This window comes from Astyanax mexicanus, chromosome 13 (assembly GCF_023375975.1).
Source record: "Astyanax mexicanus isolate ESR-SI-001 chromosome 13, AstMex3_surface, whole genome shotgun sequence".
Taxonomy (NCBI): domain Eukaryota; kingdom Metazoa; phylum Chordata; class Actinopteri; order Characiformes; family Acestrorhamphidae; genus Astyanax; species Astyanax mexicanus.
The window spans coordinates 27,576,909-27,590,111 of record NC_064420.1 but is presented as its reverse complement, the minus strand read 5'-3'; the positions used below and the strand labels follow the sequence as shown (position 1 = coordinate 27,590,111).

General features: G+C 39.7%; 1 protein-coding gene across 2 annotated transcripts in view; it reads right to left on the bottom strand.

Annotated features, from left to right (window-relative positions):
- tns2a (tensin 2a) overlaps positions 1–909 on the bottom strand; it is a 126,819-nt gene extending 125,910 nt beyond the window's left edge. For both annotated transcript variants that reach the window (XM_022677586.2, XM_022677587.2), the window contains exon 1: positions 708–909. In XM_022677586.2, coding sequence (XP_022533307.2) covers positions 708–827 — 120 coding nt within the window. In that variant the 5' untranslated portion in view covers positions 828–909. The remainder of the gene's footprint in view (positions 1–707) is intronic.
- Positions 910–13,203: the final 12,294 nt, after the last annotated feature.

Here is a 13,203-nt window from a genome sequence, read left to right as displayed (position 1 = left end):
GGTTGCCAGATTGACACAAAGTAATCAGTAAATATATACATTTCAGTGTCCAAAATGCCCAGCTATGGTTAGCGAACCTTAATGAAGCTCAGTGATAACCTGTTTAGCAGAAAAATAGCCAGAACCACTGTTTGCTTGCTGCTGTTGTTCTATACATGGCAAACCTGTGTGTGGAACTGGGAATGGGGGAATGTTGGTGGTCAGATTAATAGGCTACATCCCACATAGATTTCTGTGATGTATCATCCAGAGGACTCAACATTCCCAAACTCTTCACCATGTGTGAGCATCCTCTGGACTGAGGGAGGGACTGGACCATCACACATACATACATATACTCTCTCTCTCTCACACACACACACATGCACAGGCTGTGTTCCATACCTGCCAACACTGTGTGTGTAAATGACAGTGGGCCGAATTGGAGGCTGGAAACTTTTCCACAGAGATTTCTGTTATGTTCCACACAGTTCTAATAAGAAAATACTGGCTGAAGCTCTGCTGACTTGAGCTGTAGGTGCTTTAACTCTACAGTTAAACTCATGTATCCTTAATATCTGATGGCACATCCTGAAATACAATCCTAAATGGTCCTTTAAAAAGTTGAGTAGTGTTTTAATAAAATTAAAAACTTTAAATTGCCAACCAACACACACTACATCCATACATCCATACATCAGTACACTGCAGCTGCTGCAGAAACTCACCTTGGTGAGCCTCATGTTGCTCCTGCTGTCTGTCCTCTCCCTCCTCAGAGTGCCTCTGATCGGTTCTGGTTCTGGCTCGGGCTCGTCCCCGAAACAGTCCGTACCCAGAGCGCAACCCATATAGAACCGTGGACCCTGCAGGTCCCCCCCTTCCCTTTCCCGTTTCCCCTCTCGTCCTCTCGCGCTCTGCCCGTGTTTTCCCGAGCACACTAGAGCAGCTGTTTTTGTCGGCTGACTTGAGGCCCTTCCCCTTCTCCTGGCTCTCATTCAGACAAGTACACACACACACACACCACCACACTCACTCTCAGCTCTCACTGCCCTGTTGACAGTGTTGGGCACGTTACTTTGAAAAAGTAATTAGTTATAGTTACTCGTTACTTCTCCAAAAAAGTAACTGAGTTACTAACGGAGTTACTCCACTATAAAAGTAATTAGTTACCAGTAAAAGTAACTATCGCATTACTTTTTATTATTCGCCCGTCAAAAAAAGGAAATCAATTATGCATTTACTATTATTATTAGAAAAATAACAAAAAATAACAAACGAAAATAAACCCAAAATGTTGACAAAAATATAATCTAACGAATTTCAAAAAAATAAAACGAAATTCTCCACACAACCAAAGAAAATTACTAAAACTTGTAATACTGAAAAAAGCGGAAAAACGCGCCTGGGGATGAAATTTAACAAACCAAGCCACACTCAAAAGAAATATGTATATATAAAACAAAATAATGGACAAAAACAACAATTTAATGCCCGTTAAAATGGTATTAATATAACAGCTTCACCAAAAGAGAATAGAGCTTAGATCATGCCCAAAGACCCAGCCGGAGCCCGTGCACATTCTGCCCAAGCCCGAACCATAAACTGCCATTATGAGCCTGACCCGATCCGCCCCATAAACTGTCTGTTTTCGGGCTGATTGAATGAGCGAAATATAATCAGAATTATGTTAATTAACACTGTAACATAGAAGCATAGAACTATTATTTAATTTAAATGATTTTTAAGAACAGCTACACACAATGCTGCAAGTCAAACGCGGAGGCGTTCACGTGCCCCCAGAGCTACGTGATTACAGTTTTCATTTTTATTATAGTTTAATTTTATTTTGTTTTTATTTTTTCTGTTCATTTTAGGGTGGGCTTGCTAGCGCGAGCGCTTTACACAAGAACTAACGGACCATGCGTGCCGCGCGCTCGGCACAACAACTCCCGCTGTACAACTCGGCTGTACAACAGCGCTTATAAATAAATTAAACACAAAAATGAGGGTATTCTATCAGTAATTTCAGTTCGTTTTAGTTAGTTTTATAAACACAAAATACAGTTCGAGATAGTTATGTTTTTCCTTTTAATTACCGTTTTTATTAGATTCAGTTAACACAAATGTTTTTCACTTTCAATTTTCGTTATTTCGTTCGCTTTAGTGAACAATAATAATTGGTTACTTAGCAACATTGTGATTATCACACCAGAGCTTTATATAAAATAAAAATAGGAGCCTGATTTCGGGTCGGTCCTCAGGTCAGGTGGGATTCGGGCAGAGAATCTAAGCTCTAAAAGAGAAAGCAGCAGCACCACAAAAACCGGAGCAGCTAAAAAGAGCTTAACGTCCTTAATTCGGAACTTGGGTTGTCCACGGCAATCACTGAATTGATTAGAGCACGCAAACCGTCACAATTGTGCCTCACTTCACCACGCCAAACCACAGGCACAGCGGCCAGAAGCTCAAGTTCACCGGACAGAGGAGGGGTTAACCAGGGCAAAGCGAAATAAAAAAAAAAAGTTCATAGAGCGGCTAAAGTAACGTGCAGTAACGGGGTGTCGGAAATGGTAACGGCGTTATAGTTACAGTCATAGTAATTAGTTAGATTACTCGTTACTGAAAAAAGTAACGGCGTTAGTAACGCCGTTAGTTTTAACGCCGTTACTCCCAACACTGCCTGTTGACCAAAAGAACACACACACACACACACACATACACACACACTCTTGCAACGATTACGTCTCCCCAGAAATGAAACCTCTATCAACACTCACTCAGTCATACACACATAGACACACACACACACTCATACACACACAAAAGCTGCAAAGAGTTCTCTGGAGAAGTGTAGAGAATATCCCACCCCCCACCACCACCTTTCCTCAACACACTCACCATTGTCTTCACACACTATGACTCTGTAAAAAACTCTGTGACTCAGTAAAAAAAAGACACACAAGCACATGAACACGACGACTTTTGCTGGTAAAGCACCGTAAGAAGCATCATAGCTTTGTTCACATAAATAACATAAAAAAACTGCAAAAGTAACATGATATACGAGTAGTGTAATGTCCCATGACTTTTGGCTCATCCCATGATGCAGCTGTGTGATTCCTGCAGTAAATGTGGATGTCATCTCTGCCAGCATCTGTTCAAATTCGGAATTGTAAAATAGTCCAGACTATCTTCATTTCCTGGGGCGGTCCTGATGAGGGCCAGTTCCACCATCATTATGTTTTGGATGGTCTTTGCAACTGCGCTTTATGATGCTTTCAAAGTTCTTGTATGTTTTTTGGATTGACTGACCTTCATTTCTTAAAGGCACCTTTTTTCTTTTCTTAGTTAAGAAGTTGTTTTCCATAATATAGATTAGAACATTACTCAAATATGACCAATCACTGTATACCAACTCTATCTCTTCACAACCTTACAACTGATGCCTTCAAACACATCAGGAGGGCAAGAAAGTTCAGCACAGCTGTTAACTGAAGGCTGATCATTCCAGGTGACTCTACCTCATAAAGCTGACTGTGAACATCAAATCCAGTCAAGATGTGCAAAACTGTCTCTATCTAAGCAAGAGGTGCATATTTTAAAGAATCTAAAACATAAAACACTAAATAAATATGTTTTTTTTCTCCATAGTTTTGGGGACTTTAGTATTAATCTACTATGCAGAATATTTTAAAATATAAAAAAAACACACTAAATTCAAGGTGTTTCCAGACTTTTTACTGGTATTGTATTCCTGGTACTCACGTGATGCATAATGAGATGCACACAAATATTTGTTCACTACATTGAATGTTTGGAAAACCTGTACTCTCTAGAATTGTGTCTCTTCCTACCATTTCTGTCTTTTTTCTGTTTTTTTTTTTTTTTTTTTACAGTTCTACCTAGATACCCCTGGTCACGACCATTACCACCCACTGCACTGTCCACTCTGGGTGGTAATGCCTTCTATAGCATACAGCACTGGTCGGCAATTAAGTTTGGCTGCCAGATATTTTCCAAGCCATTACGTGGCGGGTGACAAAAAAAAAAGTTGGAAAATTAAGTGTAATGGGATGGAGTGCTACAGGCTAAAAGCTCTCCAGCCCAGAGGGTTGTTGAACCCAATTGCAGAACAGTTGATCTCAAAGCAGGTAAACCCAAGGGTCGCGGTCCAATGCACTGCCCCGGCTAGTGAATTGGGACACGGCTGGGAAAAAAACACCTTTGTAAAGAGATCAGGAGCTTAAGAACAGGCGGAAAAATGAGAACAGGCAGAAACTAAAGTCATATCCTTCTACATCTGTCAAGAAAGACCATTTTACAAGACTTTCTGATGGCCACTGAGAATCTCTGTCTCAGTCCTCAAGAGTTACCTCCAAGACATCCTTCCATACTTCCATCCTCCCTTTCTCTTCCCAGAACTGCAGGGATGGTACACAGTTTGGGTTCTTCCTCCTTGGACAAAACTCAAAAGCATCCTGGAGTAGTGAGTTGCACAGATCACCACATATAACCACAGGCACCCTGCAGAGATCAATGCTTGGCCCCTTCCTATAACTCTATTACTATTACAGGACACAACAGTCCTTTCATCCAGATAATTTTATGATCTGTGACGAAGCTTCTTCCATGCTACCACTGCAATCCATCACCATCAATATTCAAACTGGCTCTTCATCAATATCACTTGCTAAGTTTGCCAGGAACCCCAGGGGTAATGAGCACTGACCAGAAGACCTTAATGAACCACATCTTTTGCGGTTTCTCCATCACACAGACTCACCTGGTATGACCTTGGAAAGATCAGGGTGTACTTACAGTTAGTCCACCTCACCTCATTAACAGTACCAGTTGTGTTTTTTTGAGGCTGGTAGCTCTGATGAACTTATCCTCTTCAACAGAGGTAACTCTTGGTCTTGCTCTTCTTTTTCTTTCCCTGGGTGGTCCTGATGAGAGCCAGTTTCATCATAATGCTTTTGATGGTCTTTGCGACTGCAATTGAGGATACTTTCAAAGTTCTTGGACTTATTTTTTGGACTGACTTTTTGGTAGACTTTCTTGATTTCTTTTCTTGATTAGTTCAGTAATTCTTGCCATAACATGGATTAGAACATTACTCAAATAGGGCTATTCACTGTATACCAACTCTTCCTCTTCACAACTTCCATACTTCTGTCAACTCTCTCTGCCCAGAACTGCAGGGATAGTACACAGTTTGGGTTCCTTCTCTTTGGACAGATCTTAGCAGCATCCTGGAGTAGTGATTTGCACGAGTCCCAACATATAACCACAGGCACCCTGCAGAGATCAATGCATTAACTCCACTGCTCATGGTTGCAATCAAATTATGTTGCTGTGTTCTCTAATTCAAATGGTACACCAGCAATCGGCTGTGTTTAACTGTATGACTTTTGCAACAGAAACACTAATAATATTCACACATCTGTTTTTTTTTTTTAAATCAGTCTGATGGGAAACAAACTTTTGTCTAGTTTTACAGTTAGTTGAAGCAAATGTTTGGGTCTCTGCAAGGTCAATACTTAGTAACACAACCTTTTGAAAGTCAACCAGTCTGTAAACTTGTAACTTTGTAATTTCAATGCATGTTTGAAGATTTTTCGCTCATTTGTCCTCTGTCACTCTAGTTATATGGGATTACTGGGCATACATATTATCTTGTATGTATTGGTCTGTTAAGGTCTTTTCAAAAGATGTCCTATGATGTTCTAAAGTTCCCACTCCAGATCATCTAAATCAGGGGTGTCCAAACCTTTTTTGTTGGGGGCCAGAAGGAGAAATATATTTGAAGTCACGGGCCAAAGACTGTAATAAAACAAATAATGAAATATACCACTTTAAATAATACTTTTTTCCTGATTATTTCATTTACACACCATTTTACTTGACTTACTATCTTTATCTTTGACAGTGTTGTGTAAACTAAGATTTTTCAAATTGATGTTTAATTTCATGATGTCTCTTAATAATAAACTCCTTAATTACGTCAACTTTTAGAATCTTTGGCCCATTTTTCTGCGCTAGAAATACGCACTCTCTCCGCTTTTAGACTCTTTGGCCTGTTTTTCTGCGCTAGAAATGCCCCCCCCCCCCCTGCTTTTAGACTCTTTTGCACTGTTTTTCTGCGCTAGAAATGCGCACCCTCTCCGCTTTTCACTCTTTGGCCCGTTTCTGACATCTAGCTTTCAAACTTCAAATCTCACATTATAAAAAACTGTTTAACAGTGGGCCAGCTTTCATTCTATTTCTAAAATACCTCGGAAAGGAAAAAGAAACGGGCCGTAGTTTGGACACCCCTGATCTAAATGATGCCCAACACAGAATCCATGCCTATCATACTCCTGGATCTGTTCTTGTTATACTCTACACAGTCTTTTCTCTGTGCTCACATTCGCTCACATTTTGACCTTTATTTACACAACATGCCTTGCTTGCGGAGAGGCAACCGAACCACAGCCGCTCCTGTCCACTGTGGCGACTGGAACGGCCAAAGAATCCGCAACAGCAGCAGCTCTTGGGAAGCTGAAAAAGCCACAGCTTGGGCCGAGCTGGTATGCGAGCTGGCAAGCGACACTCCGGACCTCAGGGGCTCACACTGGGCTTACGCTGTGTAACTGAGACTGTGAGAGTGAAGGCAGCCCTGTGCTGAACCCTCTGCCTTACCCCCACAAGAGCAGAACAGGGAGGCACAGCATACGCACTGTAATTTACTGAATATACTAATTATTAATAGAATTCATAATTCCAGACGTAACAGGTAGAGAAATCTCAAGCTAAAGAAGGACAGATTAAGTTGTGGGGGGACAGGAAGGGAAAGACAAGCCAGAATGGTTTAAAAGCCATGGGGATTTTCAACCGTACCCCTTTTAAGGCGAATTCCACTCGTGCCTCTGGAGCCCCCTCTTGTTTGCTTCCCTCCCTCTTTTCCTGTATTTGCTCCCTCCGTCTCCCTCTGCTCTTTCTTAGCCAGAACAGAGCTGACTGCCAGCACAGCTTCTGGCCGCAATGTTCCCATCTATATAAAACAACAGTCCCCCGTTGAAACATCTCAGCTTCTGGTCTCTTTACTGAAGTCACAGCACAGATAAACAGTTTAGTAACAAACTACAGAGAGGGCAGTTCATGCAGAAACTGCATGAGTGTGACTGCAGTTTTTTTTTTTTTGCGTTTTGAGTCCGATTTTGGCTTGGTTGGAGTTAAAAAAAAAACTATTGGCAAAATGGAATGATGCAAACTTTTGGGGTTTAAGGTAGAGCTCAGATCTGGCCCAAAAAAATCCAGCCCTACCCGGCCCGAGCCCGTGGACGTTCTGCCCGACCCGTTCCGCTCCATAAACTATGAGCATGAGCCCGATTCAAACCCGACATTTTTTTTATTAAGTAGAGCGTTAACAGTGAGCTTTTAAAAAACATTTTCGGGCTGTTTGAATGAGCAAAGTCTTTTCAGATTGATGTTTATTAACATTGCAACACTGAAGAAGCACAGACCTAGAAAAGTGTTTATTAAGAACAGATATCTGAAAGGGTGCAGAGGGTAGGTTGTTTGTTTTTGTATTTATTTATTTATCTTCAATTATATATGTTCTCAGGTATATTCATAATCATTTGTTTATTTGATTATTTGAGTTATTTATACATATGTTTCAATACTGTTTGGATCAAAAAGGGTGTGCTTGTGGAACTTGGTTTGGTTCTCCACAGAGGAAACTAGAAAATGGGTGGAAAACAAAACCCTGAAGAGGTGTACAAAAAAAAGGCGGGAAACAGGACAAAGGAAATGCCACAAAATGGCATGCACAAAGGAAAGACAGCTTTTAGCTTCAAATAAACCAAACTAACACAAACTCAATCAAACTCAAAACTGACTGAGCTTTGCTCAACTTTTTGCTTTCTTTTGAGATCTTTTATATATATTTTTTATGGCTTTATTTTCAGATCTCTTTGCTTCTTTTTGTGAGACTTTTGCTTTTTGTCTTGTCTTGCTCATCACAGAACAGTGCGAACAATGATCCACAGGTCTAAACATCTGTAAATTAGGCTACAATAATGTCTCAATGACTTTCCTTTAATGTAATAGAATTTACCATGGTTTCAGAATATGCAACACTTTCTGAACAAACAAACATTTTAATGTTCAGCATATAGCGATGCCCAAAAACACACAAAAAAAACACAGTAGAAAGGCTTTGCACTGCAAGTCAAGTGCATAAGAGTTTGTGTTGGGCATCGGCTCAGGATCAGAGAATCTGAACTCTAGTTTGGGGCGCCAAAATGTTTGCCCAAAAGCTTGTTGGTTCCAAAGCTTCTCCATGCACAGACTGTACTGCAGCGTTGGCTAATGTGGCGTACTCAAACATTTGCCCAAAAGCTGGTTGGTCCACAAGCTCCTCCATACAAAAAAAGTACTGGAGAGAAGGGATGCTTTGCGTGTTCTCAGCTTGTGTGTTGAATGCAATGTAAGGTCCCTCATTCCCTCATTTCTATGGGTGAAATCTGAACGATGTGATTTAATTAAAAACATTCTTCGATTTTTATCCAGTAGAAACTTCATTCAAGCTTTGTTTTGTGGGTCTAATTGATTGTGGTTGGATGAGAAGTAGAAGGATATACCACTCCAGCATGGACATATTTTATTAACAAAGTTCAACTCTAAATTAAACCTAAAAAAAAAAAAAACCTACAGTTCAATTGTTTCAAATTCACTGAGGTGGTACTCTGCTGGCAAATTAGGGGATTGGGTCTCTGTGAAACAAATGAAAAGCATGAACTTTGATCACTGACAAGCATTATTAAAATTGATTATTTTAGTATTTTAGTAAATTGATATAATTGGATAAAACATATTTGTTTGCTTAAAGAGTAATTTAAAAAAACACACAACTGAAAAACAAAACATAAGTTAAGTTAAGTTATATTTTTAAATTCACAACATACATTTCCAAACTGCAAACACACATAGAAATAAATAAAGGAAAAATAATAATAATTTGATAATTACTACTTAAATAAATTGAGTTCAATTATTTTTAACAAGGATTTCTTGTAAGTATCAAAACTATAGGGAATTAATCAATAAAAAAAAGTCATAAACATTTGCATTATGTCGTGCATCTTAGCTTCTGAACAACAGAGATATTGCCAGTTCGTCTCACCAAGTCGGTGATATGTATTTGTTTATAAACTCCTCAGCGCTGTGCTCACTTACATAAAGCCTGTATTAAGTCCAGAATTGTCTGTTTTTATACACTAACCACACATTAGACAGTATTTCTAATAGTCAGCGCTGTCGTTGTGTTATTAAGCTACATTAAAGTTAATCTCACTGATTTGTTATGAGCTATATCAAGGGCGTAGGAGCGGGCTTGATATTGGGGGGGACACATTTGCCAATATGAACCCAAGCCCACCCTATAGTTTCCTAGAACATTTGTGGAAATTACTTTTAATTAAAAGTAAATTATTATTATAAGGTGATTTTACAACCTAAACATGTTACTCCACATTACAGCTACTGTTGTTAGAAAAATTATGCAAGCAATGTCTGAGTTATCACCTAATATTTAAAATAATATAACAGATTATTATTATTATTATTATTATTATTATTATTATTATTATTATTATTATTATTATTATTATTATGTATTGGCATGTCAATTCTGTTGTATATTTACATTTTCTCCAGCACTTTTATTTTTTTCTACTGAGAGCTCTTCTTAAGATGGTTTCCTTTTATGTAAAAGAATGTAACTTTATGTTTCATAGAGACTTTTATAAACGTCAGGATATGTGGTCTTACTGTGAAATACAAATGAACAGAAGTCACGTTACAGCAGTGTTTCTCAACCCAGTTCTTATATATTCTACTGCATATTAAAACTGTTCTGCATATTCTAGAGCTTCCTCTGGTGGATATACATGATTAATTTAGGCTCCATAGGGGGCTAAAGGATTTTAACAGGTAAACTCAGTAAATGACTGTTTATTAGCTGATCAGGTGGAAAACACTAGTTTAGGGCAGTGATCGGGGTTAAGTAACTGCTTTAAACTACCAACTTAAAGTACTGTACGAAATTCTGGCGATCATCTACATCCAGCTTCTAGATAACTAGTTAGTTAAATCAATGTTCGTTCATTATAGCTCACAGTAAGTCCTGTAATCCTAAATGAATAAACAGTTTGAAAATTAAAGTGATTAGTTGATCAGGTAGAGGCAGGGCCGCCGCTCTGCATACGCAGACAACGCAGCCAGCGTTAGGCCTCAACCATTTTGCAGTTGCAGGGAGCCAAATTGACTGAGAATGAAATGTGTTGAAATTATGACATTATTAAATTTAAAACCCAATGTGAATTATTTATGATACGCTCATCTTTTTTGTCTTTAAACATTGCATGGGGCACCTACTCTACTACTTAAAAGCGGCACGTTATTATTTTTGTGCATAATATAATGCCCCCACCCCTATTGCCTGAAATGGCACGGCTCGGTTTGCTCTGTTGGTTGTTGCCAGATGTGACATTTTCCAGTCAAATAAATAATCAAAAAATGCATGGAGGCGCTAAATCTTGCGCATGTTTAACCATTTTTAAAGTGTATGTGGCCATTCTATACAAAAACTTGTCCAGTGCAATATTTGTGTAAGTTAAAAACTTAAAATAAAATAAACAAATAGGATGAAAAATCGTAACTTATCTGGCAACCTTAGTCCTAACTAAAGTAGCAACTCTACTTGAGTTTGGCAGGAGACAAGTTCACCGCGCGAAGTTGCTACTAAATGGTAATTCAACTATGAAGCGACGGTTTGAGTCTGGAGCTGAGAAGAAGAAAAAGAAGCAGAAAGATGAGGCCCATGCATCCCTTTCTGGTGAGTAACTTCGATGATAAAGGTTTAAATAGTTTTGATTACTTCATGTTCAGTGGTGTTGCCTGAGCTAGTTACGTTGGCTTTGCTGATTTGGTAGCTTTAAACGCTTAACTAGAAACTAATCTGGGTATTGCAAGGCACGTGGCACGTTTGCAAATAGTAGTAGTGTAGTTTGAAGATTTTTAGTGACTTTAATAAAAAATTAATAAACAGAGTAGCCTACCTATTGACTAATGCCGTCAGTGCACTATCCAAATGGTCTGTATGACAGCAGGATCAGACAGCTCTATAGATTTTGACAGGCTGATATAAATACACCACGAATATAAACGATAATTTCATAACCTTTAAGGCTGGCTTGTGTAAATGACGTGTCCACTGCTTAAAATAGACATGCATCGTTTCATTTATTATTTATACATTATAAATTGTACTCTTGTGCTGTTCTTCACTGTTATTGGCCTTACTTATAACGTTGTAAATATTCACAGTTACATGTGTAATTTTAATAAATAGTAAAATTTTGCCTAAACCTTTTGTGTTTGTGTGTGTGTTTTTTTTTTTTTTTTTTTGGGGGGGGGGGGGAGGGGGGGGGGGGTGCTCCCTGACCAGTTATGCTTAGGGCCTCCAAAACCTTAGCAGCGGCCCTGGGTAGAGGGAAACATTACATATATATTTTATTTTTTTCCTTTAACCCTGACTCCCAATCTAGCTAATTCCAAAGATAAGCTTACACACTAACACAGCTGCAGTTTATTAATCACAGTGGGTTTAAACTGTGTGCTGATTCAGAGACGTGTATTTTTAACCAGCTATCAGAAACATATCATCACAGTTGAAGTGGTTAGCCTATCGTTACCTTTCTTTTAGTAAAATCTCCGTATATTCATCTCTGTTTTAAAATCAGCTGAAGCTGCTGCGTCCCGATCCCGCTGCTAAATCTCACAGCGAGGGGGCGGGGCTTCCCCAACAGCAAACTGCCTCTGCTCCGCGCGCCGCAAAACCAGCAAGCTGATTGGCTGTTTCTACTGAGAGGCGTGACTTAATACCTGAACCGGCTCCGTGATTTGTCCGGTCTGTCTCCTCATTAATAGTACAGCTGACCTGAGCGAACTGATATCATTTTTGGGGGGGACAAATCCACCTGTTTCTAATATTGGGTGGGACATCCCCCCGGTTCCTACGCCTATGAGCTATATTAACCTTCTCTCGGCACCACCGCTAACGTGTCCTCGGCTGAGAGGGTTCAGCATTTAAACGTGCTGTTGTGGGAGGCAGGAGTGAATCCACGCTGTCCAGCCTAAAATACTCCATTATTATTGCCCTTTTTACTCGTAAGTTGTCGCTCTTTTCCCTCGCCGCTTTTAAATACCCTCCTCTCAACTAAAACCTCCGCCTCCTGCTCATTCTTCCTGTGTGCGCAGGTGACGTGACGCTGAGCGCTTTGTCACATTAAAAGCGCGAATTACCGCGCGCTGAGTTTTTTAATTAAATAAACGATTACTCGAGACACAGAAAATTACTCGATAATTTTTTTTAAATCGAGTAACTGGAATTACTCGAGTAATTGGTGCACCCCTAACACAATTAATAGTCTTTGGTGGACAAACTGTTGCTGGATGCCGAAGAACAGGCCACCATACAGTCCATTACTGACCAAAAACAAGTGAAACGTGTCCCTCAGCACCTGCAGTGAAAGCACCACGCCATCAGGATGAGCGCGTTTCCATCAGGCGGACAAACTCAAACTCATCCATCTGCCAGCAGTCGAGCACTTTTTGGCAGGGCTGGTGGACTTTCCTGCCAGCTGCCTGTGCAGACATCTCTCACTATCTGGCAGCACTCGAGCGAGACTTTAAAAAGGAAAGAATGGGTCTGCAGGAGGACAGGAAAAGAAACGAATGCTGAAAATCATTAGATGATAACTGGGTCTGCTGGACACTCTGATGGAGAAAGTACAGGAATCTGAAGGGGGGATTTTTCTGGCTTCTTTTTCATGGGCTTCCTCCATTCTAGCAACTCTCAGAGGTGGGGGGAGAGAAAAGCAGTTTTTTATAGTGCCTGTAAAAAATAGTAAAAAAAAAAGGAAAACTGACAACCAGCCTTAAAATAGAACAAGCCCAAATAAGGAAAGATAAACAGACAGGCAGAGGATGAGGACTGACCACATTGGACACACCAACCACCATTTTTGAAATAAACAGTCTTGTTTATTTTAAAAAGTCTGAGTGTTCATGGAAGGACAACACAAGCTGCAGGCAAGCCAAGACAATCGAATCCAAACAAGAGACATAAATGAAACAGCATTAAAGTGAAATTATAAGTCAAACCCAGTTAAAATG